Genomic DNA, 25,809 nt, shown 5'->3' with positions numbered 1-25,809 from the left:
TGGACACAAAGCATTTAAAGAAACACCAAATTGTCCAAGAGAAGTAAATGCCCACAAAATAGTCAAGGCTAATCCTTTGACATTGTTGCAGCAAAACACTGAGTCTCTGTACAATGGTGATCTCCCAAAGGGCAAGGAAGAAATTACACCAAAACCTCACATATTCCAAAATTTAATGGCCAGCATGTGACACTTTGGGGGAGATGCTTGGTGAACTCCATGAAGTCCAGCTATTTAAATATGCAAGGCACTTCACAGTTCTGCCTGAGAGGAACAGGAGAAATTCATTGTTCTGAAGGGAGGGGCCTCTGGGTAACTGTGGGCATATTCCTTGCAAGAGGAGAGTGCTGAGAGCAACACCTTTATTAAGCATCCACTAAAGCCTCCCACTTATCAGAATAGTTCTTACTAAGGAGGTATCTGTGATCAAATAGTACCAGTGCAGACAAGATGCAGAGTAGACATCCAAATGCCTTAAAGTTGTGTTATTGGTAAACTTTCATCACTTCCCATGTTATGGCATTGAGAGAAATGATAAAAATGGTAGCACTCACTTCTGAAGTACATATATGTATCAGGCAAATTCTGTTACTACAAACACAGCTTCCTGCCAAAAGCTGATGCTGATTTTTACAAAGATCCAGGGTCTGCAGGTTTACCTCTCAGTGTTGCTATTTACGTGGTGCATATGCTTCAGCTATATACTTAACATATCTCATGAAACTCACAGCAACCTGAAAAAGTGTTATTATGTCTCCATATAATAGTTGAAGAAAAAAGAAAATATTTCCTTACATTACGAAAAACCTCTTCTGTCCACTAACTCCCCTTCCACCCACTGTTCTGCAAGTGACTGAAATTTCCACTCTATGTCCAATTATAAGGTGATACACTTCTCCTCCTATGTCCTCACAGAAAAAAAGAAATCCTCTATATTAGTCTTTCCAAAGCCTCTTATTATAGAGCCCTCTTATATAATTACCTTCTTTGAACCAAGTGCCATTTGAAAAAGACAAGACACATCAGTCTGCATTGACCTCAGTCAGTACTAGATTGTGCAGTCTTCAAGGTCAACTAGCGGCGTTGTTTCAAATGAAGGGGGTCGAGAAATTCAAAAGCAGACGTTGTAATTATTCCTGTGGTATGACTTCTCCAGCCTTTCAAAGGTCCCTTTAAATAACAGTACTGTCACTGGGAAGGTGTACGGACTGCAAAGACGTGTGTCCCTCGCTTAACGAACTCAGGAACTGAATAGCTTTGGCTAGTGACCTACACTCACATACATCTATAGGGAAACAGAAAAACCAGGTGTCCCATGTTCTACAGCAGATGTTGTGACAACCTGCTTCTTGTCCTCCAGTGTCTACATGGAGGACCATTCTCCCTTTCTTCCAAAATAACAGGTGCCAATTTGACTAAGATGTCCTGGGATATACTTGGAAATGACATGTGTCATTTCTGCATTCTGACCTTTACATGACTGGGTGAGTGTCCCCTGATCCCCTTCCCTTCCGCCTGGAAGATGACAGGCAGCCTGGTGTAACCACCCAGTAGCCCGAATCACCCAGATACCTATGTGATATTTACAAGAGAAAAAAAAAAATACTTCACTCTGGTTTTAACGGCTGGATTTGGGGGCCTCTTGTTGATAGTAACTTACTTCATATTCTACTATACTTGTTGGTTTGAAGAAACATCCATTGAGAGCACCAGAAACGGATTCAAAATTGCTTTTTAACAAATTGGGTGGACTTCAAGATAATTTACTTTTGAAAAGTTAGATGAATTGAAAAATAGCACAAGGGATGAGAAAGACTGAATTAAAAATGTTTTTATTAACTGAATAAAAACTGATGTCTAAGTTAATAACAGAATATAAATGTTTAAAAGAATAAAGAACAAATGGATATGGACTCACTCATATCTCTAAAGATTTACTTGAGTTAGCAAATAAATCAGTTCAAAATATCACAAGGAAGATGGGGTCTCTGCTATTCCATCACATATACTGTATCCACCCTTTTTCTGTTTTCACTGCCTCTTTACTAGGCCAAGCCTCTGACAAGTGCCCAGTTTTATTTCTTGATAATCTAAGTTCCACAGAATAACCAGAGGGTCTGAAACATATAAATGAAATTCTGTTCCTCCTGTCCAAAATAGCTTCCATTATTCTCACAATATACACCATTATTTCCCCTCACTGCTCGACCCGCCCCCCAAGCATGCAAGAATATTGTTAAGTTCTCAGCTCAAACGTCATCTCCCCCAACACTCCCTGCCCAGACCTAGAGGCTCTCTATAGCTTCACCTTGTTTTACTCATCACTGTCTAAACTTATCTGGTATGTCTGCTTGTGAATCAGTTTTCTTGCCACATTACAGGCAGGTTCCACAAAAACAGTGATCTCTGGTTTTTACTTTTTACTCCTCTATCCTTAACACTTGGTACAGAGGTGTCAGAACAGAATAAATGCTTAATAAACTTTTGTTGCAGAATGAAAGGAAGCTTGTCCATGGACAGCTGGGATTCAGATCTATGTGTGGTAGAAATCTCTTATACATGGTGAAATCAGGACCTGCTTCCTTTCATTTCCACACTTACACAGAGATCACCTTCCTAGATGCCACACACATTCTTGTGCATGCCTCTTGGGATGTAGCCACTGCAGCCTGCTTTACCACAAACTGTGCCCCTTGCTTACTACCAGACAGGCTCAGGTGGTAAAAGACTGTAACTCAGCAAACTAACTAAATGATAATACTACATTGTCAATACACACTTGTGTCAATAATCAAACAGTAGGCCAAAATGCCCCAGGACAAATCAGACTGACAAAGAAGAAACAGAATGCAGGATACTACTATTTGTCTGACTTCTATCCCATCGGGTACTACTAGCACGCACAGTACCTTCATACACAGCCTTGGAGTTCTCGCTCTCTCTGGGTTCTGGGAAACCCCACCCTCCTCTTGCCCTTCAGGACGTGAGGATGGCTCCAGGAGGCTGCAATGCCAAGTATTCTACCATGACTCTTTGAGTCCCTTTGATCTTTGCCCATACCTTTATATGCAGATGGTCTCTTCAACAAACCCCCTTAACTAGGAAAAAAATTCCTTCTAAAGCATGATTTACAACTTTTGATTTATAAATTTGCGTGTCAAAGAAGTTTCCAGGTTTTTTCTTCTTATGCTGGCAGACAATGGATATGTTTAACAGTGGGTGTGTGGCCTGCTGGAGCATCTGTTATGTATGTGAGACCTATAATGCTTCATTCTCAACATGGTAGAGCACTTAGTAAGCATTTGGCAGGTTCCCAAGTCAGTGGTTAGAAAATTGTACATGCAATAAATCCTAGTATATTTGGGAATTGGAGGGCGGTAACTGTTGGGTAGAAGAGGATTATCATTCACTAATTCTTGGGGGAAAACCATTAAAGGACCATTTGGCACCATTACATTGATTGGGTGTATCATCAAAAGCACAGATGGAGCAAGGCGTGAGAATAAATATGGAACACTGTTGTAAAGCAAACACACTTGGTCTGCTTATCCCACTTCAGTTTGATTTCACCTATTTGGTCTCTGCTGGGGAGCAGTAAGAAACTATACAATCGTCCATGAAAAAACATCCTCTGCTGTGTCATGGGTGAGCATTTTTTGTCTCACAGTATAAGAAAGTTTGGAGATCTATTTCAGCACATATGCAAAATCTCTCGTTTAAGTAGACAAAGTCTAATGATGTTTGTTTGCAAAACTATACAGGATATGCAGGGCAGAGCATAAGACATTTTGGCAAGTAGAAAAAGGACTAGGTCATGATTAAGTGGAAGATACTGAAGATCTTAACATCCCTTTGATGTTCTCTTTTCAGGGTTTATTTTCCTATCTGCATTCACACAGCTGTATGTGGTCAACTTGGTATATTTCATTGAAGCTACAGTGAAGTTCACTGATTTTATCAACAGCAGTCAGTATAATCTACATGTGGATTATATCAGCTAGTTTATAAAAGTAAGAATTTTTAGGGGTCTATAGATGTTAAAGAAAAAAAATGATTCCTTCTTGTATCAACACAAATTTCTCATTTATCACACTCCCCTACTGAAATTAAAATCACTCCATTAAAGCCAGACCTTTCAACCAGTACAATAGTTAGAAGGTGAGAGAAAGACTACACTGTTTAAAATCCATTCACACAAGTTATGTGACCTTGGATGAATTACTTAGTCTCTCTGTGCCTCAGTTTCGCCAACTGTAAAACAGGGATGATGCTGTACCTTTCTCACACTGATGTCCACAATAAATGAGTGAAATACTTGGAATTTTTGGCTGGGATAATCAATGCTCAATAAATATTAGTTTAAAGAAATTTTAAATCCAAAGTTTACAGTATCCTCCAAGCCCACAGTTATGTCTAATGTACATCCAGGTATTTCCAAAGGCTTTCAGTGTCTGAAATAGATTACAGCCTATATTTGAGACGTGGCTTTGTTGCTGGAAGACCTCTGATTGAAACTGTAAGTTATTAGAAAAACACTGCTTTGCCAAAGAACACAGAAAGTTTCCATATAACTAAAATCTTGTCCTTTAGCACTAAAATTTTAAACTTTTCCATTCCATGTAAATATTCCTAAAATGCATAAAGCATTCTTCTGCCCTCACACACATTTCCTGCCAACACCATCATCACAGTGACTCATGGTGCTTCTCAAATATTAGTTACTGCACTAAGTATTACAAAGCATTTAAAGTCTAAAACAAAAGGCCTCTCTACTTCTTAGTGGTGTGTTGTCTGCTTTTCCGTATCTCCTATCTCCTTTCTCATCATCAAGCTGTCAATTCCTACTCCTGCCTGCATCCTTCTAGAACAGACTCTCACCTCATTTCCTGTGAACTGGAATAACATGACATGCTGGAAACATAGGTTCCTTGTGGGAATTTTAAGGGTTGTCCTATAAATAAATTGCGTGGAGCTTGTGACATCTATTTTAAGAGCTACAAAAAATCATTATGAACTTTTATTGAGAAATTTTTATTGGGTCCAGCGCTGAGCATTTTGTGTTCATTAGTCTATTTGACCTTTACAACTACCCATTTTACCCAGTTTTAAGGAAATAACAAGTAGCTGAAGGGTACATGGTTATAAATTGGTGGTAAGCAGACCCGAACCGAGTAGGCTGGCCTCTTCTGGTGGTTAAACAGTGTCCCTCTTTCTCCTCCCACCAACGCTCTCCCCAACTAGCTACCCCCCAGATGGCTGGGTAACTTGGGAAGAGCTATGTAAGTCTAAGCTCTCAACTCTCCTCAAGGTGGTAATGAGAATGTACCTTCCCCTTACCTGTCCCCCCACCCCGCATGCCCAGGTAGTCTAGCTAGCCCTCTTTTATTTCAAGAACTAACTTTGAAGTGAAAGGGATGCTTGTGAAAAGCACAAAACATCCGTGGGTTACAGGTTGTGTGTGACGGGGTCTCTATTAAGAGAACCAGTGTTGATTAATCACTGACCTAGCTGCTATCTTCTGAGTTTTCTAGCAAATGCCTCCGAATGTGGGAAATAGTCTTTTAAAAATAACCACGCCTCTTGTATTGTTGTGAGGTTATTATAGTTCATCTGCCCAGGTCTCCAATTTCAATAGCCCCAGTGGTGTCTGATGACACAGGAATACTAAGCTTGAATGCTAATGGATACAGTAGTATCTTTCAAATGCAGATTTCAACATTTCAGTTTCTAAATGTGGATTTCTTTTAAATTATAGTGACCAGAACTATTTGTTTTTTACCTATCTCCCTAGTTTTTGTATTTTTTTTTCCTTTCACGTTTTCTGTTTGTTTAAATTGTGTATTTGTTTTCCTCACTCCCAAGTTTGTGGAGAAAGGATTTAGTACTTTGGCTTGTAAAACAACGACACTGGGTCTTTTCCTTCTTTGGGTTAAGATACTCCCCAAGTAGTAAATCAACCATTCCAGGAGATCCAGGAATGTCATTTGAAGTACTATAGCAGGAATCCAATTAGGCCTCCTTTTCTTTCTCAGGGAAAAAAAATCTCATCAGGAAAACTGTCTACAAGTTAAATATAGGAGAACATCTGGGAGAAAGAATGCTACCACCTAAGATTTCTCAAAAGGTTTCTAATTGGAATCCTTTCCTTTTACTCTGTAGGACAGGACAGATTTATTACACAGTCCTCTCCCTTAAATGCTAAGGAAGCGTCCCTAAAAGCAGGGATGATGTTGAGGTCATTTCTACCCCATCTTTCCCCTGCTCCTCCCACATTAAACATAACTCCTTGCATGAAGTGTGCACTCCAGTCTAATTTAAGTTTTTATTAGACATTATTTATGTCAGACACCATATTGAGTGTTCAGTAATTCCGTCTTAAATGTATGCTGAATTGTAGATAAAAGGAGGACAAGGAAATGCAAAGCCACTTCTCAGCTGGGCCTTAGGGAGATTTTCTTTTGCTTTTTGGTGGCAGTTTTTAATTAAATCTGCATAGGTATTCAGTGATAGAAGCCAAAATGACAGAAGGCTCACTGCTTCCAAGAAGTTCCAGAACACACCTTGCCGGAGGAGGGCAGGCAGGCTTTCAAGCCTTGTGTGCCACCGAGGCCGGCCAGATTGCTCAGCTCACCCTGTAAGCCTTTCCCAGATCCTGTGCCACATTTCCCTTCTCCTTCTGCATCAGATACTCAGTAAACATTATTTACTCTTTATCTTAATGACCAAAGAGGTTTTTCAATAACTCCTGTCTAAGGTGAATAGCATCTTCCAGAATCTAGAACAAAGGACCTAAAATTAAATAGGCTTGGGTTATTTAATGTTAAAGAAGCTCCAAGCATCTGTATAGGAGACGCTAATTGCTTACTATTTTAATAAGCTGATATTGGTTAATGAGTCGATTTATTTTTAAAAAGTAGAGCACGTAGCAAGAACTGAAGAGCAGTTTGGGCTGAGGAGAGAGATGGCCATCTGGGGCTCTGGGGGAGGCGAGATACTGCAGCCTGAGAGCAGTATCTTGTGAACAGATGATGTCTCCGCATTTTAAAAATTTTGGAGTCATCCAGGGGCCTCACTTCCAGGATTTCCTCTCTTATTTGCCAGACTGACAGGTTTTCTTGGCTGAAAGTTCAGAGAACTATAGGTCATAGTGCAGGTTTTTCTAAATACGAAGAGTTTCGTATATAAAATTGGGTCCGAAAGCTTGAACAAGTTTTTAAACGATGATGTTAGGAATTTAAGGTAACTAAGAAATAAACTTCAGGGTCTCCCTTGACATTTGGTAAATGCAAATACATGAAAAGATAAGGAGACAGGGATGGCTTAAGTGATAGGTTTGCCTACAAGCAATTAAATTAGAAGCAGTTGACAAAAGTAGTGTTTCAAGTTCTGCCTCTGAGCAAGATCATCAAACTAGGACTCACACGACCTAATGAAGAAAAGGTTGAATTCAGAAAAGCAGCATACCAATATTTTGTGTAGATGGTATTTTTCTGGAATATGGGGGCATGGCCTTGATTCTCAAAGGATCTGAATCAAAGCACTGTGAAGAGCAAATGCCCATCTCCATTGTTCTTCCTCCCACGTCCCTTCTTTTTTTGTCTGCATTTTCTTCATAGAGACCTAACACTTTAAACCTTCTCAGTCAGACAAGGGGCTGATCTTTAACAAGTGAGTACTTTCTGTGGGATTAGGGACTTCTCAGTGAGAATTCTATATATGGACTCTATAAAACTCATAGGGTTTTAAATCTCAATGTAACATATAATTATTTTATTATGGTTACTGAAACAGAAGAACAATGATAATTTTAACTTCACGTTAAATTAACACTTAATCTTGGTCTATTCTTGCTGTCCCACATTTGTCTCCTGTTTTAAGTATTTCATTGAATTGCTACCAATGTAGAATGTTTTTGAAATGAGGCTAGTGGTAGAGACAGATAACCAAAAATGAAGTAATCTCAGGTTGCATTCAAATCCTACAATCCCTTCACAATGAAGTTTTTTTTTTTCTTCGCCATCCATGAAGCTGATGGTCTTTCCTGCACCATTTCATCTCAATCCCACAGCCTGTCTTTACTGTGGGGGTAAACAAATGGTTCAGCTCCCCCAATAGGCACCAGACCCTGGGTGCTAGGAATACAGAAAGAGGGTGACAGGGTTTCTGCCCTTATAGTCCATGTGTTAGAGAGCAGATCCTGCAGACAATTACTCCCAGATTAAAAGAAAACTGAGAACTTTTCTCCAAAGAATATATACAAATGCCCAGTAAGCACCCCAAATATGCTCATCATCATTAGCCATCACAGAAACATAAATCAAAGGTAATGAAATACCTCTTGACACATTAGAATGACTATCATCAAAAAGATAATAACAACTGTTAAGAAGGATATGGGAATTTGAGCACCTTATATATTGCAGGTGGGTATATAATATGGTGTAGTCATTTTGGAGAATTTGATGGTTCCTCAAAGAGTTAAATATAGTTACCATATAGCTCAACAATTTTATTCTTAGGTGTATCCCTAGGAACAGAGCATGTCACACAAAAGCCAGTATGTGAATGTTCACAGTGCTATTTGTAAGTCAAAAATGGAACCAACCCAAATTCCATAAACTGTGAGTGGATAAAGAAAATGTGCTAGGGCCTCCCCGGTGGCGCAGCGGTTGAGCGCTAGGTTGTGAAGCTGCCCACAGCCTCTGCAGTGCCAGTTTGATCCCCGGCTGCTCCCCAGCCACCGGAGGAGGGTCCCACTTGGCGTGCAGACCCCTCCTGCCGCCCGCTGCTCCCCTCAGAAGTGTACTTCATCAGTCTGCCTGCTCTGCTCCCCGCTCTGGCTCTGACGAATTCTCTCACCTTCCCGTGCTTCTGACTGTACCCAGTGCTTGTATAAATAAATAAATAAATCTTAAAAAAAAATGTGATATATCACCACACCAGGGCAGATGTTAATAAGAAAAGGGGGGGGGTAGTGGTATGGGGGTGTTACATGGCACTCTCTGCACTCTCAATTTTACATAAATCTAAAATTGCTCAAAAAAGTCTCTATAAACATGTAGTATATATATCCGTAAAATGGAATAGTACTGAGTCACAAAAAAGAATGAAGTACCAATATATGCTACACTGACAAACCTTGAAAACATTATGCTAAGTGAAAGACGCCAACACAAAGGTCACATATGCTTCCATGTATATGGAAGATGTTCAGAACAGGCAGAACCAAGAGACAGGGGGTAGGTTAGGGGTTGCCAGGGCTAGGGCAAGGAAAGTGGAGAGTGACTACCTGTGGGTAGAGGGTTTCTTTAGGGGGTCCTGGAATTAGACAGTGGTAGCGCTTGTGCAACCTATTTTTTTTTAAATCTATTTTCTTACATTATTGTTTATTTTTGTAAAGCAATGATTTCTCCCCTCAGGTGTAGTCCTGGTAGTTCATCCACCACCATAGCACCCGCGACCCATCACCATATTCCTTTGTTGCACAACCTTTTGAATAAACGAAAAAACACTGAGTTGTATAATTTGGAAAATGTGAATTTTATGACATATAAACTAAATCTCAATTTTAAAAAGGATTGGGGGAGAAAGGCAGTTCTGGATCTGGGGTTCACAAAGGGGTGGTTTAATTTGTTGGCTAGAAGACATAATATTATAACACTCAATGTCTCTTAAGTATTGAAAATATCCACATCCATTTTATAATATCTCTCCTGCTCTTTATATGTGGTCTGCTCCACTTTCTATCATTCTCTTTCGTTTTTATATTATTCCAAAACAAAGAACTATTAATCAATTTATTGTGACTAGTATGCATCAGGAACTATCAGGGAAACAGGATTCCTTTTTTTTTTTTTTTAAGATTTATTTATTTATACAAGTACTGGGTACAGTCAGAAGCTCGGGAGGGTGAGCAAATTCACCAGAGCAAGAGCGGGGACAAGAGCAGGCAGAAGGACCCAGGCACACTGCTAAGGGGAGCAGCGGGCATGGCAGGAGAGGTCTGCGTGCCATGTGGGACCCTGGCCTGGTGGCCAGGGATCGAACTGGCACTGCAGAGGCTGCGGGCAGCTTCGCAGCCCAGAGCTCAACTGCTGTGCCACCAGGGAGGACCTGGAAACAGGATTTCTTTTGCGCACAGTGTAAGTTTTACTTTTAGACAAACCACCATTCTTTTTGGTTGACCAAGGACAAGAAGAAGAAGAATCCTTTTAGATTTGCTGTGTACATCAATTATTCAGGAAGAACAAAGCAGAGAGTGGTGGAAGAGGACACAGGTCCAGCCTTGGATGCACTGAAATAAAGTGGTCTATAGTTCCCTGCACAGTATCATCACCAAGCAACACTAGAAGACAAACGTAAGGAAAAAGGACTTAGGAAAGCCTTTTATCTGTCTATTCTCATTCATATGTACAGTATAACTGGATGAAAAAGAAAATGCAACATAGAGGTTGTCTCGCAAAAACAATGCTCAGATCCCTTTATTTTTAAAGTCATAACTTCAGTTTTATTAAAACTAATTTTTTATATACTGCATATATTTCTGAGATTAAAATATATATTTATATATTGCAAATTCTGAAAATTGACCTTTTCTGATGCTCAAGACATTCATCCATTGCAATAATGATCTCCATCTCATCTCACAGCTTTTAATATCTTTGTAATTACTGAACATATCTATGTGGTATATACATACAACATTTTAAATCTCTAAAAGCAAACAAAATAACTAGGTTAGCAAGTATACTCAGCTCAATAGGTCATCAGCAAGTTAACCTGTTCTTTTCCTAATTTGCATAATCTGGTACTTTACAGATGATACCAAGTAATTTCTTAGCATTACTTATGATAGAATTAACTATTTCATTTAAATGTCTATTAGACCACCTAGTTTACATCTCTTCAATTTTTTTTTCTTTTAAACATGTTAATAGCAGGTATGGAGGGCACTATACTTACTCAATTATTAACCAGTATAGAAAATATTCTACTCTGTGTTCCATCTCCTTAAAAAAAAAAAAAAACTGCTGGGTACTGAGTACAACATTAGTGTTTCCGGTCTTGAAACACACTTCAAATGAGAAATTCTCTAGTCATGTTGCTCTGACAAGAATAGGTGCACTCACCTGGCTTTACAAGGCCTGACTTTGGTTCCTTCTTGTGTCGAGCTGGCTGGGCGTTCCCCTCACCAACCATTCCAATTGTGCATTTCTTTCTGGTAAAGTCTTCATCACTTCCAGGGCAGAAGCCAACAGGGCTATTGCCGGCATCAGAGGGCGTCTTCACAGGAGACACTGATTGGCTACTAGGGCAGCCTGTGTCATCTGGAAGACAGGAATCAGTAAGCATCTAATGAGACGAACGACACTGGCTGGGCTGATTGTGACAATCATTTCCCAGTAAGTGTACATCAAACCATTATGCTGTGCACCTTGAACTTATACAGGGGTGAATTTCAATGTCTTCTGAATAAAACAGAGGGAAAATTAAGTAGGTTTAATGAGGAAGAAATCAATGAGAGCAAGGAGAAGTCTTGCAACAAGCTGTGCAGACATGAGCTCATACTCGTACACACCTGAACTCCGCCCATGCTGCTCAGGAGAACTTTTATTTTCCAGATTTTGACCAATCAAGTTAACAAAGAAAATATCAACTAGGAGAAAACATCTTGCAAAACAAAGCCTGACAAGCTTTTTGGATCATAAATATTTCTGATAGTCATGTGGCCAAATCTTACACTTTCAGGTCATAATTGTCCACAGATGTTTGATCAGGTTAGTAGTAAAAAGTCTACCACAAGTCACTCAGGATTATTAGTGTGAAATCTACAGAGTTGCATGTGTTCAGAAAAAAAAATTTGCTTGGATACTATCGATCATGCTCATGTTTTGATCTCTTGTCCATCAATTGGTTAATAGAGTTTGATAGACAAGAGAGCTGGCTTTAGGGGTACAAGGAAGCTGAAAGAAGTGATCTTGTTTTATCATTATATACACCCAACCCCAAATAAATCAAACAGATGTCTTGCTGTCTGGGATAAACTGGTAAAATTAAAGTGATATTCAAATGAGAGATACTCCTTTAACTTTCAAGTGACAGATTATTACAACGGTTATCATCAAAAGTTAATAGGCAGATATGAAGTGACCTATGAAGATACCTATTAAGCAAACAGTAAAGTCATACTGCTGATGCCTATAAAATTCTTTCCATATTAAATATTCATTATGTTTGGCTAATTCACTAATACTTTGATGAGATTTATATGGGAATTTAAAACAAATCAATATTACTTAAAAGCAGGTCTACTTAAACCAATCAATTTTCTGTACGAAATAACCCTTTATTATGTGGCAATATTTTGCTGTCAGTTACTTTAGTAAAAAATTAGACAAAACAAATAAAGGCATTGAGTGCTAATAACTTTTGGACTATTATATTTTTATGAATATAAAGGAACTATGAGAATTTGCTGCCTATGAAAAAATATCTTAAAACTTCATACCATGAATAAAGAAAGAAAGAGAACTATGCCTGAATCAAACATTCTAATTTTCTGAATTACAATGACTAGAATCCATCTAAAAAAGGATTGCCATACCTCATTTTTGCCTTCAATTTTTATTGTGAAACGTCCCAGTTCCTGGGACAAAGTGAACCTGACATTGGTAAATAACTTGTTTCTCTTTATATCCTTTTCACTTTTGAACATATTAGTATACACAGAACCTTAGGGATCTCTTTCTGGAAGTGAAAGGCTTTTGGTGCACCGCTCATGCCTGTCGCTTTGCTGCTCTTTGAAATGTGCTCTGTTCTTCCTGAAGGAACTTTGGCCCTGAATTACAGGATGACAACCTTTCTTGGCTGTTATTGCTCAACTATTTCATCACCTATTGTCCCTGCTTTTCTTTTACATTTGCGTGCCCCAAGTTTCAACCCAAATAAATCCAAACTCTTCTCTAAAAAGGCGCAAAGCTGCTAATTACTCAGATTCCAGAACTTCTACAAGGCTCAACAAGTCTGTCCATTGCCCGAGGAGAGCCTCATTTTTGACTGCTGTCCCAAAGCAGATAAACCAATAAGTGAAGTCTAATCACTCAAAATTACCTAGTGCCTTTAAAATTATTTCCTTATGAGTCAGTACAAAAATTACTTCTTTTGAAAGAGAGATGGCTGGAATAAATAAAAATCCACATTTCAGATTTTCAAAGCTAAAAAGTAAGTTTGGTTAACTCTCATACAGACAAAATACAGTAAGTTCTAGTATTGAGAAACTGTCAAAATTATACTTTAAATAGACAGCAAACGTTCTTTGATTCTGTCACAATTAGTTTGCTAGAGTTAAATGAGAAAGAATATGAACAAACCATGTCTATAGTAGATTAATTTCAAGGGTTAGGTGTTAAGGTAGGGTTAAAAATTGGGAACTTAAAGTTAGGAAGCAGTTTAGAGAGGGCTGTAGCAATTGTTTGCCTAGAGTAAGTACCTCACCTGTCATTAATATTTGCAGCTAGTATCTCCAGGGGCAGGGAATGAGACAATCCCTGAACAAATCCTTAACCTTAGTTGTCTTGTATAGCATTTGCTTAATACATAAACTAGTGTTTAGCCATCACATAACTATCTAGTATTGAGCATCAAATCGAATGGGAAACAATAGGAATATAATGGTCTTTCCTTGGTGAAACAAAGATGTTTCAAGTCTTGGCACTGAACCAGCTCACAGGTATTAATCCTAGTCCCCATGCAGATGGAATTTATAAATAAGCCGATAGGAGTTGGGTAAATATCACATTCAGTGTACAGTCCCTGCACAATGGCAAGCCTATTAATGCAAATCCATATCCAGGGAAATCTCTTGAGTCAGCTGAGAAGATTGGGACATTTGACTGTTTTATACAATGTAACCCAGAATAACAAGGAACTCTAGTTTTTGGAAAGGGCCGGCCATTAGCTTTCCTACTACAGAGAGCACCCTTGAAGTGCGTGTGCAAAGCAGTTATGTGTAAGTTATGTAAAGCTAAGACCTTAACAAAGGAAATGGAGCTTTGTTTGTGTGACCATGTGGTCACCTGTGTCTCCTGAGGTATTTTTCTCTGTGTAGCACTGAAGATGTATTTGGGCCCTTCTCCCCAATTTTTCTTTACTCTTTTTTTTAACTTCATGGTCAGAGTTAGAAGCAGACCACCAAACCGGAAGATAACACTTCTTTCCAAAATAGTAAAATATTCTTAGTCCACTCCAATATTCTAAAGAATAGTAAAGTCAAGTTGATGTTCTTTGGTAGTTCATGTCTAATTTTACTATGTGCCAAAGTACATGTGACTCGGACACACATTAAACTTGCTTCAGTTAAATCTTTGAGTCTGCCTTCTGTTTGCTGCTGGTATCTTGAATGTTGAATTTGTCTTGCAGGGTCCACAGATTTATAAACACAGTATTGATAAGGTTAGCTTTTATTAGTTATATTAAGTATAAAGAAATTTTCAATGACAAAAATTTCTAAAGGCACCATGAGGAAACTTTCTGGGTGGGATATGGTGGAAATCCCAAATGACCTTCCCAGAAAGAATGGGATGTTTCAAATTTCCACAGAAATGCCTGAGAAAAATAAGAACTTTCCAGGCTGGTTCTGGCATAAGGGAAGCTCTGCACTAAGGCTTTAGGAAGAACATGCAAAGGCTGCCAATCTATTAGAGTGGGATGAGTTTTTCTTTTCAAACACACATACAGGGACCTCCCTGGTGGCTCAGGGGTTAGGCTCAGTGCTCTCACAGACACGGCTTGGGAGCTACCCACATGGCGCAGTAGGCCTCTCCTGCCTCACCCGCTGCTCCCCTCAGCAGTGTATTTCAGTACATCTGCCTGTTCTGCTCCCCACTCTCTCTCTGGTGAATCCTCTCACCCCCTGCACCCTAGTTCTTATATGCATAGATTAAAGAAATCTTTAAAAAAAAAAACCACACATACAGCCAGCCCTTACATAGTTGAGTTTTTATACCTCTTTATTATTCATGGTAGGTATAATTTCATACAACAAAACCAAAAAAATATAAAAGGACCATGTTCCCTACTTCATATAGTGTGAACAAGTTGAAAATACAGGATGATTTCCTTCTAGATCAACAAATTTTAAAGCCCACTTACATGGGCCCAGAATGGCTCCAGGTGGTACTCAATAAAAGTGACCCTCGTCAAAGTCACATCTAAATGATCACCACCTACAGGGAAAGGGTTCACTTACACACTCTCCTTGATTTATATCCGAGAATGTGCTTTTTTTTTTTGCTGTTGTTTCTGTTCACAGGATTAATGATACTGGAAAGAACAAACACAGATTCAGGAATCTCCATAAGCTGAGGACTATTGAAAGGGCTAAGTGAAACAGTCCCAATGACTAGTTTCCAAATTGATGTTAAGGGAAAAAAAAAGAAAAACAAAACTTAAGACAGGTGGAGATCTGAAACTATAAGATACATAGAAGAAAACAAAGGTAAAAGTCTCTCTGATATTGGTCTTAGTGATGGCTTTATGGATTTTTTCAACAGCAAGAGAAACAAAATAGAATATAAAAAGGATTACATTAAACAAAAAAGCTTCTGCTCAGCAAAACAAACCAATTTCAAAATGAAAAATGAAAAAATTCCAACTCACAGGTACACATTCAAAGTGACCTAGGGGCCAATTCTTTATATTGAAATTTGACAATTAAAGAAAGATTTAGCATCTTTCCTGATTGTAAAAACTGCCCCTATCCAAATTTATTTCAGTGTAACTGACATCCCTCATTGACAATGGGAAGTTCTTCCATATAGAAGCATCGGATAGAATAAAACAGAAAATTACTCATTTGCAACCTCTGATAAAATAAATGATTTATGCACAAGCATAATGGATGAAAATGAAACAAAAAGCCGAGAGGTAGAGTACAGTGGAGGGACCAGGCCTTGCCCATCTGTACCCACTGGATATTCTTAGTATCACCAACCGGGGAACAACAGACATCATGTACTTCCAACAGGATAGAGATGGGGAACACAGCATTCCTCGTGAAGTATTACCACCAAAATTTTTTCCCAAGTCTAATTGAGCTTTAAAAGCTAATGTTCACCTTATAAAATATATGGAGGAGAGAGTGATGAGTTAAATCAAGGGGAACTGCAGGCTACAGGCCAGATCCTATTTGCTTTCTGCTTTTGTAAATAAAATGTTGTTGGAACACAGCCATGCCCAATCCTTTACATATTGTCTGCTGTGGTTTTCAAGCTACACTGGCAGAGATGAATCATTGTGACAGAGATCATCTGGCCAGCAAAGTGGAAAATATTTACTATCTGGTCCTTTACAGAAAAAGCTTGTTTGTCTCTGGGAGAAAATGATACCATGAGGAAGCAAACAGACACTTTCGAGACAACTGGGCCCGTTTCAGTGGTCTCTCAGACCAAGGAATTATGTTAATTCTGTTGGTAATGAAAATGCTCTATGATTATATGGGAAAGTTCATCATTTAAAAGGAGGGTATCCTGAGTTATGTAGGTAGAATGAAATGACATGATGTCTGGGGAACTGCTTTAAAATACCACAACAAAGTAAAATTACAATATCTTGCTACTTCTTAATCTGATTAAGTAGATAAATAGCATTATCAGGGTTCATTGTAGTATTCTTTCTGATTTTAAGTATCTTTAAAAGTTTAAAAAATACTTATTTTTTGAAAACATTGTTTTAAGTGAATAAATATTTAAAATAGATACAAATATGGTGACTTTAAAAATCAATCCTTGTAGGATATTTTAGTTTTCAAGTGTCTCACTATTATTAAAATTGCTTCAAGAACACATTTTACAAAAAACAATATCTAATAGATCGTATCTCTAAAAGTGAAATTACCAAGGCTTTTTAATACATTTGAGACAATTACATTCCTATTATTATTGTACGAGTATTCCACTTACTATATTCCGGACAGCAGGAATACAACTTTCTTCGTATTTCTGCCAAGTTACTAATGAAAAATATATTTCTGATATTTTAGTGTGCATGTATTTAATTATTAGTGAGGCTTTAGTGTCTTTTTTATATGTTAACTTCTTTTTTTAAAAAAGATTATACATATAAGAACTGGGATACAGGCCAGAGGTGTGGGGGGTGAAAGGATTCACCAGAGACAGAGCAGGTAACAGAACAGGCAGACTGACTGAAATACACTGCTGAGGGGAGCAGCTGGTGAGTCAGGGGAGGTCTGCTGTGCCATGTGGGCAGCTACCCACCCGAGGCTAGAACTCATGCTGCAGTGGCTGCCGATAGCTTCATAGGTTGTATCTTAACCCCTTCTGCCACCAGGGAGGCCCTATATGTTAACATTTTAACTTATAAATTGTTGTGTCCTTTGACAATTTTTCTGTCATATTAAACACTTTATTTTGTAGGCCAGAGGTACGGGGGTGGGAGGTGGGAGGATTCACTAGGCAGATTTACTGAAATACACTGCTGAGGGGAGCAGTGGGTGAGACACGAAAGGTCTGCTGCACCATAAGGGTTAACTCCCTGGCCGGGGGTTTAACTCAAGGCATAGTGGTTACAGCCCTAACACTTAACTCATAGGCCACCAGGGAGGCCCCATATTAAACATTTCCCAATACTCAATAAGAAATCCCTATATATGACAGATATTAGCCCTTTGACATATTTCATCCAGTTTGTTTGCCTCTCACTTTATAATGCTTTAACAATTTAAACCATTTTCTATTTCTAGTTGTCAATCTCTTGATATTTTACTTTGTGATTTCTTTCAAAGATTTAATGTTTAGAATTTATTTCTTTACTCCAAGATCAACTAAACATTTACATCTGTTTTCCTCTAAATCTTTATAGCTTCACTTTTTATTGAAATTAAATCCTATTGGAATTCATTTAAAAATGCGGGATAAGATTGGATGCTAACTATATTATTAATATTTTAATTTTAAGGAAATCTGTCCTTATGAAATTTTGAAAGCAATGTTTTTTTTTGCAAGGTGAATATATGCATATTTTAAAATACTAGGATACCCAAATTGTATGTGTGTGTGTGTGTGTGTGTGTGTGTGAGAAAGAGAGTGTGTGTGATATATAATTTCCTGATATCTAACTAAAGTGCCTAGCAATCAATGTCATCAAATGCATTTGGTGGCAACTATGTTGACAAGGTCCCTACTGCAACCTCCTTGTACCAATTACATATAAGAGTAAATAACTGGATTTTAAAGATTGCAAATTAAGGTATTTCTTCAAAGTCCAAGATACATCTCTGAAATCTTTGGTTCATTTTTGAACTTAGATGTCAGAGCTCATTTGTTTTCCAAAATGTTGAACTAAACAATTCCAGAAGACACATTTAAAAATAACATCAGGCAAAGGAAAATGTGGTTTTGTGCCATAATATCTTGAAACATGCTGCTCAATGTTTAGTTGCATAATTTGGAGAAAAAAATCATTGCTATTGTAAGGAAACATTACTTTAAACTATATGGAAATCTAGTTGATTTTCATGAATGATGTAAGTGTTTACCGACCACTTACTCATCCATTCAACAGATACTTATTGAGAAACTACTATGTGGTAGATACTGTTATGCTGTCATTATTCTTACTGCTACAGATATTGAAATTTTTGAAGACACTGTGATAGAGACCTAAAATGTCACAGCTTAAACTCATGGTTAATTTGATCTCTGAAATTCTTACCATGAATCATTCAGATGCACTGAAAATGTGAGAAAAGTACCATTTATGAAGTACTTATCATGTGGCAATCGAACTCATTTTATAATTTTAATATTTTTTTATTTTACAATGGGGAAAACTGAAGCTCAAGAGATATTAAGAGGGCCTCCCCGGTGGCGCAGCGGTTGAGCGCTGGGTTGCGAAGCTGCCCGCGGCCTCTGAGGTGCCGGTTCGATCCCCAGCTGCTCCCCGGCCACCGGAGGAGGGTCCCACATGGCGCGCAGACCTCTCCTGCCGCCCGCTGCTCCCCTCAGCAGTGTACTTCAGTCCTTCTGCCTGCTCTGCTCCCCGCTCTGGCTCTGGTGAATTCTTTCACCCTCCCACGCTTCTGACTGTACCCAGTGCATGCATAAACAAAACAAAAAACAAATAAATAAATAAAACATGCCTCTATATAAAAAAAAAAAGAGATATTAAGAATCCCATGGTCACACAACTACTGATTAACTGACTCAGGGTCAGACTCAGGTGGTCTGATTCTCAAATACTGGTTTTTCTCACCACCACCAGCTAGCTGTTTTCTAATTTTTTCTACCTTTGTTTGTTCTAAGAGGAAATGCAGAAATTCTGGGAATGTCGAAATTAAAAACAGACAAAGGAAACTTTTAGAAAGAAGCCATTCCATAATAAGCAAACCACAGAACAAATGAGGCAAGAAACTCTTTCTAGTTGTTTCCATTTTCCCACTATTCTCGCTTTGACATGGTAAACCATACACTACTTGCCATTCAGATAATTTTGCATTCTAGGTTTCCATAGCAAAATGGGATCATCTGTTCCTTTACCTAATTTTAGCATCTTTTGGAGTGAGAATTCACAAGTCTCATTCACAGGGTTCTACATTAATTTAACTTCGTAATACACAATGTGGGTCCTACATTAAATTTGCTTCATATTACATGATGCAACATGATGTAATCACCTAAGCTGAGGTGTATGAATCCAATCCGTCTGTCTGTCCGTCCGTTCATTCCACCAGCCATCCATGCATTCCACAAATATTTTTTGATTTCCTGTGTCTGTCATACAGTCTTCTAGATATTAGGGACATGATAATGTTCAAGAAACCCTGTGCTCAAATAGTTCACCTTCCATTGGTATATAGAGAAATTTGATAAACAAGTAAAAAACATACAAAAAAGAAGTCAAGGAAAATGAGGGCAGACAAGAACTTCAGATTTGCTATTATGGTCACTTACCTGCTTGACAAGGACAAATTCTGGAGATAGGATTTTGGAGAAGTTTTGCTTTGAGGAGGAGCAGAGAAATAAATAGCAACTGCAAGGAAATGCAGGGATCACAAGGAGCTTATTTTCTTTAAAGATGTATATACCAATGGAAACATACTTTCCTAAGCACAATAAGACATGTAACCTACATCTACCAGAACAGAGGAGATATTTAATGAACATCTCCCTGGTTTCTTGGAGACAAAATAAACATAACCAGGACTTCTGAGCTATTTTGGAACCTTGAGTGCTCCCATAAAAGTCACCCTGGTGTATGTAGCCTTGGCAGTAGAGGAGAAGGTGAGGGGGAGTGGAGCACTTGTCCATATCTCTGCAGGGAGGCCTGCTGTCTCTGAAACACGGCCCTCCACTTGATTTCCTACCAAGCAGCAAGTTGTTTAATCTGCAAATGCAAATTAAAGAGAAGAATTTGGAGGGGGAGATATCTTGGTCCATATTCCTAACGTAGTATGAGTAACATGTCTATCCAGCCATCCTGGTGAGGGAGTTGCTGATGCTGAAGTTGGAAACCAGGAGCTTCTATCACTGCCAGAAGAGAGGTGAGCCCCGGCAAGGGGGCAGGGTGTGGGTTCTTCTGTAGTTCTGTAGTTTCTTTGATTTCTTTTGCCCTTTCTTTCATAGAGATAGTCTTTTCCAGGCAGGCCTCTTACTAATACTTATGAACTTTTCTCTTCTTAGCAATAGGGATTTTTTAAATTTATGCATGCAAGAGCTGGTGTGTAGGCCAGAGATGCGGGGGTTGAGGATTCACTAGAGAGAGTGGGGAGCAGAACAGGCAGATTGACTGAAATACTCTGCTGAGGGGAGCGGCAGGCAAGCCAGGAGGGTAGCTGCGCCATGTGGGTAGCTCCCTGGCTGGGGATCAAACTAGCACTGCAGTGGCTACCGATAGCTTCACAGTGCTGCGTCTCAACCCCTTGCACCACCAGGGAGGCCCTGACAGGAATTTTTATCTAGTTTCTAAGCAATATCTTTTTAAAGATTCAGTTTGCTTATTTGTTTTTTAAGATTCCTTGGTGGGAAAGGATGGGAAAGAGAGGGAGGGAGGGGAACTGGAAGGATCTGAAGGGAGAGAGACAGAGAGCAAAAAATTATCTCGTCAACTCTGGAAAATCTTGTAACCAGAAAAATCAAAACTGCCCTAAGGACATGTGAATTATATATGGTCAGCTGTCTGCTAGTGATGTAAATATTTCTCTCTCCCTTCTCCCTTCTACTTTTTTCTCATGTAGAGAATCATTATAGTGATGGTGGAAATGGAGTAATGGATAAAAAATGGAAGTTAAATTTAAAAATAATGTTCCATTGGGGTTTTTCTTATTTGGGAAAAAAAATTTGTTTTAAATGATAGAGATGTATTCTGGTGCTTCATTTTACAAAGGAACAGAGACAGGAGAGGAAAAGAAGAAATGAGTTCATAAATAGTCTAATTCCAATGATGTCCAAAAAATAAAATCCTCAGTGCTGAACTTTAGCCTTAGAGACAAAATGTCCATCCACCAAAGAATGGCTCAACACGATGGCTCTCCAGGGAGTGAAAAGTGTGTAGGCGGCTTTGTGACTGTGAGCTGGGCTGCTGGTTTTTCTCATGACTTGCATGATTGGGAAATAAAGATTAGGGGAGGTGTGAGGGGGGATGTCTATAGGTTGACAAGTCATGACAGGCACAGGCACCGCCTGGACTACACATCCCTTGAGGGCAGGAGACCTGTCAGTACAGGTCCTTGCTCTAGTTCAGCTCCTAGGACAGTACCTGGCCCACAACAGGTGTTCTAGAAACATTTACCTCCATGGTGAACAGGAAGGACCCCAGATCTATGGAGAGGATCTCGCTTAGGCAAAAATCAAAACAAAATAAATCCTATAAATGTGATTACATTCATTTTGATTATGTTAAATTAAAAAAATCGTGCTATTCTACAGTGTATGCAATTGCTCCATTGGGGTTTTTCCTGTTCAGAATTTTTTTTAGTTATTTTTATTACTTGTACATGAAAAAATATAATCATTAATATTAGAGGAAACAAAATCCTCACCAACACCTCAGATTATACTGAAGGGTAGATTAGGCTTCACAGGGTCTCAAGAACTGAGTCAGATCAGGGTCTAAGAGGAATCCTATCTGCAAGGGCACCCACATAAAGGAGAGAGAATAAAGACTGGGCCAGCCGGGAGATGGGAGACCCAGGAATATCCACACGGAGCCTGGTCAAGTTGAAGGATATGTGTCTATGGGGTGAGTGCTTGAAGGAGTCCATTGGGAAGCTTGGTGGGGGTTCCCTAAGAAGAGGGGAGTCAGCCCGACAGGACTGGTGTCCTTCCACAGCCAGACGAGTGGAACCCAAGGCTGGTGCTCTGGGAGATGCCATTTATCCTTCATTTAGAGGAGCAGCTGCATCTTATCTGATAGAAGAGGAGCTGATTTGTGCCTCCAAAGACAGCTAAGTGAAGCAGCAGTGGGGGTTTGGGAAATTATTTACTGAACCTCACAGCCAGCAAAAAAACCCCACATCACACCACCAGTACACTCAGCAGTCTTGTCTACCTGAAATGCACTGAGTCTCCCCAGGTCAGTGGGAAGAGATGAGGACTTTCTCTGCGTACAAACCACCTGGGTTGGGGCAGAATGATGACTAGTGTCCAGCTGCAGTCCTAGAGCACTGACTGTGTAACTCTGTGCTGAATACTTTCTTGCCTGCAATGCTTTTTTCTTCCAACCTGGCATGGTTGGGAAATAAAGGTTACTCTGCCCTGCATTTTCAGGACTGTGCTTTCACTCACACTGATCTCGATTTGCTATGCCATGCTCTGCTTCTCAAACCCCTACTCAGTCTTCAAAGTCTTGCTCAAGCACCAGCTCTTGAGGGGAGCATATTCTGATTGTCTTAGCAATATTTGCTGGCTATCCACAGCACTAGGGTCAGGGACCCACTCTTGACAGGTGGATAGGCAGGAACAGAAGGGCAGCATACAGGAATCTGTACCTACACACATAGCAAAAGCTGCATGAACTCATTATATGATCTGTTTTCTTTAAACTAAAATTCTTGCTTTGAACTGAGGTTTCTATCCCGATGCTGCTCAAATGAGTGTGGACATTGATCCCATCAGAAATTGACCGGGGTCAGCAGACTGCGATGTTCTAGGGTCAAGATCACCAGGAGGGGCTGATCATGACAAATACCAGAAACATCAACTGTAATGGGCTGTTCTGACGGGCTGGTTGCTTATGGCTAATTGTTTGTATTTAACCCAATATAAAAAGGCCAGCACGAGATGCAATGGCAGAGCTATTTCTTCAGGGGGTTGTGCCCACCATTCTCTCAGATCAGTGACCAGTGATCCGAAAATGAAAGTGCTTTTGGATTCAATTCCTGTCTCTGCTTATTGGTTTTTTGGTAGTGACAGGCAGAACCAAGAACCTGGGCTACTCCACTAAGATTCTGACTTTCAGAGATGTGAGACTCCCTGGTACATAATGTGTCTTTCATTTCATCAACCCAGTCAACTGCATACTGGGGACTGCTCTAACTGCTTTATTTCCCCAAATACTAAGATAACACCCGCTCTCTCAACATATTCTATTAAATGAGAGAAAACACTTGTCCTGTTCTCATAATTGTGACGTCTAACAAATTCTGGCAAGTACTTAGTAAGCAACTGCTATGTGTCAGGTAGAGTGTGGGGAAACAGTATTCCTGCCCTCCTGGAACCTACAGTCAACTGACGAGTCAGGAAACTAGACAAGAAATTTTAGTGCCAGGTCATGTACTATGTTAGGAACACTGAAAGGAGGAGCAGCTAATCTGGACTTTGAAATATATCTTTCAGGTACCTACCCTGACATAAAAAACATATTTACCTATACTCACAGCCCGCCTTTCCTCCCATATGTGTCTTTTGGGGTCTACCCCTTGTCTAGATACAGAGTTATTACTTCTCTACTATTTTCAAATTCAAACTCCCCAACCCCAAGCTCTCTACCTCCCTCCTGGCTTTCTTTTCTATTTCCCCTCAGTTTGAAAACCTTATCAAACCCCTGTCATTTGATAAGCCCCCTATCTTGACTATAAACACAGCACTTGTTTTTATTTTTCCCTTCCTGTCTCAGTTAAGCTCTTTACACTTTGTCAACTACCTCATGTAATTGGAATTCCATCCCCACCATTTTCTGGGACTGTTTCTGTCTAAGACCTCTGATAACCTGGGGGTTCTTATCCCTAAGCAATTTTTAGTGTACTGTTTACTTTATCCTGCTGTGATAACTAAACCGCTCTGCTACTTTTTCTTGAAACCCCCTTCTCCTTTGGATCGGAGACACTGTCACTCTTGGCTCTCCTTCCTCTGCTGTGAATGCTGTTCTCAGGTGCCTTGGCTTCCCTTTTCTGCCTACTCTTAGCGCAGAGTTTAAGCTTTGGTCCTTTCATCTTCCTCCACGCACTCCCCTGGGGTTCTAACCATCACTACTCTTGACTTCCTTCACCACCTCTGATTTCTCTTCAGCACTCCAGATGCTCACCATTATCTCTAAGACCTTTACTATTACCTTAAATGCAACAAAACTGAATCTGAACTCTATTTTAACATGGCACGATCTCCTCCCCAATCCTGCTACTCATTTGTGTGCGTTCATCCAGTGGAAATTTGGAAATGATCCTTCCCTGCCATTTCTATTTGGTGATGAAGACCCTTTTGTCTTATTCCCCAATCCTCCTATCATCTAGACAGTAGCAATGGCCTTCAAACCCAGTAAGCTCCTCACCATCATTTTTGACCCCTCCCATCTGCCATCCAGCAGATGTCAGAAAGATTTTTCTAAATTACAAATCTGGTTATAATTCTTCTGGCTGAAAATCCTTCATGGGCTTGGCAAGATCCTTAGGAATTGTATTATGGCAGCCCACCAGTCCCATCCAGCTATTTCTGCATGCTATCTGGCCCATGGAGTTAGTTTAAAAGCTGAATTTTTAGCATTCTGTAAAGGCACACACTGTCCATTTCTAGAACCCCCTCACCTGTCCAGTGTCCAGGAGGCCTCACACTTTGCATTACTGGTCTAGTTCCTGCCTGGCTCCTTGAGCTCATGGCTCAAGTTCTCAGCAGGGCATACAAAGTCTTTCCTGAGCTGGCCCAGCAACCCTTTCTAATCATTTCTGCTTTTAACTCTGGTCTGCTGATGCCAAGGCTCATGTTTAGCCACTACACCACACTAATTAATGTACTTTGAATCCCTGGGCTTTAGAAATGTGAGAGGTCTATGTTGCTAATAAATGGAGCAACAGACTCATCTTACAAGGAAGGACTATGTGTGGAAGGGGTGTGGGCAAGACAGACAGGGATGCTAGATAAGTGAGGAAAGGTGGCTGTGTGGGAATCACATCCAAAAAATCGCCATCCTACTTATTCTGATGCCAGAGTTGACACAATAAAATAACTGATTTTTCCAACCTCTGTGTATTCATCTTTATAGCCTCAGCATAATTCCTGATCTTTAGCAGGCATTTATTAATTGTTTACCGGATAACATAGTTTTGCAGAAGCTTGCGAAATGCTTAATGTCCTGGTACTCCCAGGCCAGTTTCTCTTTTGGTATCTTCTTCAGTGTACTCACTAGGTGTGCAGGGTGCACATGAGGTGTATTCAGCACACCTGGTTTCACTTACCCCAATTCATCCTAATATCAAAGAAGGAAAATGCTTAAGAATAAAAAGCATGGTTAACAATAGTAAATTCAGAGACACAATTATATAGGAAAATAAAGGAAGGAACATAATTCAAACCCATGATGTAG

The 25,809-nt window shown here is 39.5% G+C and overlaps 1 protein-coding gene across 5 annotated transcripts in view; it reads right to left on the bottom strand.

The window, feature by feature from the left end:
* Positions 1-25,809, bottom strand: part of SYBU (syntabulin) — a gene marked incomplete at both ends in the record, with an annotated part of 68,686 nt that overhangs the window by 34,730 nt on the left and 8,147 nt on the right. For all 5 annotated transcript variants that reach the window (XM_084230008.1, XM_084230009.1, XM_084230010.1 and 2 more), the window contains one exon: positions 11,126-11,327. In XM_084230008.1, the coding sequence (XP_084086134.1) occupies positions 11,126-11,327 (202 nt within the window). The remainder of the gene's footprint in view (positions 1-11,125; positions 11,328-25,809) is intronic.

The sequence above is a fragment of the Talpa europaea genome, assembly GCF_964194135.1.
Source record: "Talpa europaea genome assembly, chromosome: 3".
Classification (NCBI taxonomy): Eukaryota; Metazoa; Chordata; class Mammalia; order Eulipotyphla; family Talpidae; genus Talpa; species Talpa europaea.
This window is presented reverse-complemented; position numbering and strand designations above follow the sequence as displayed.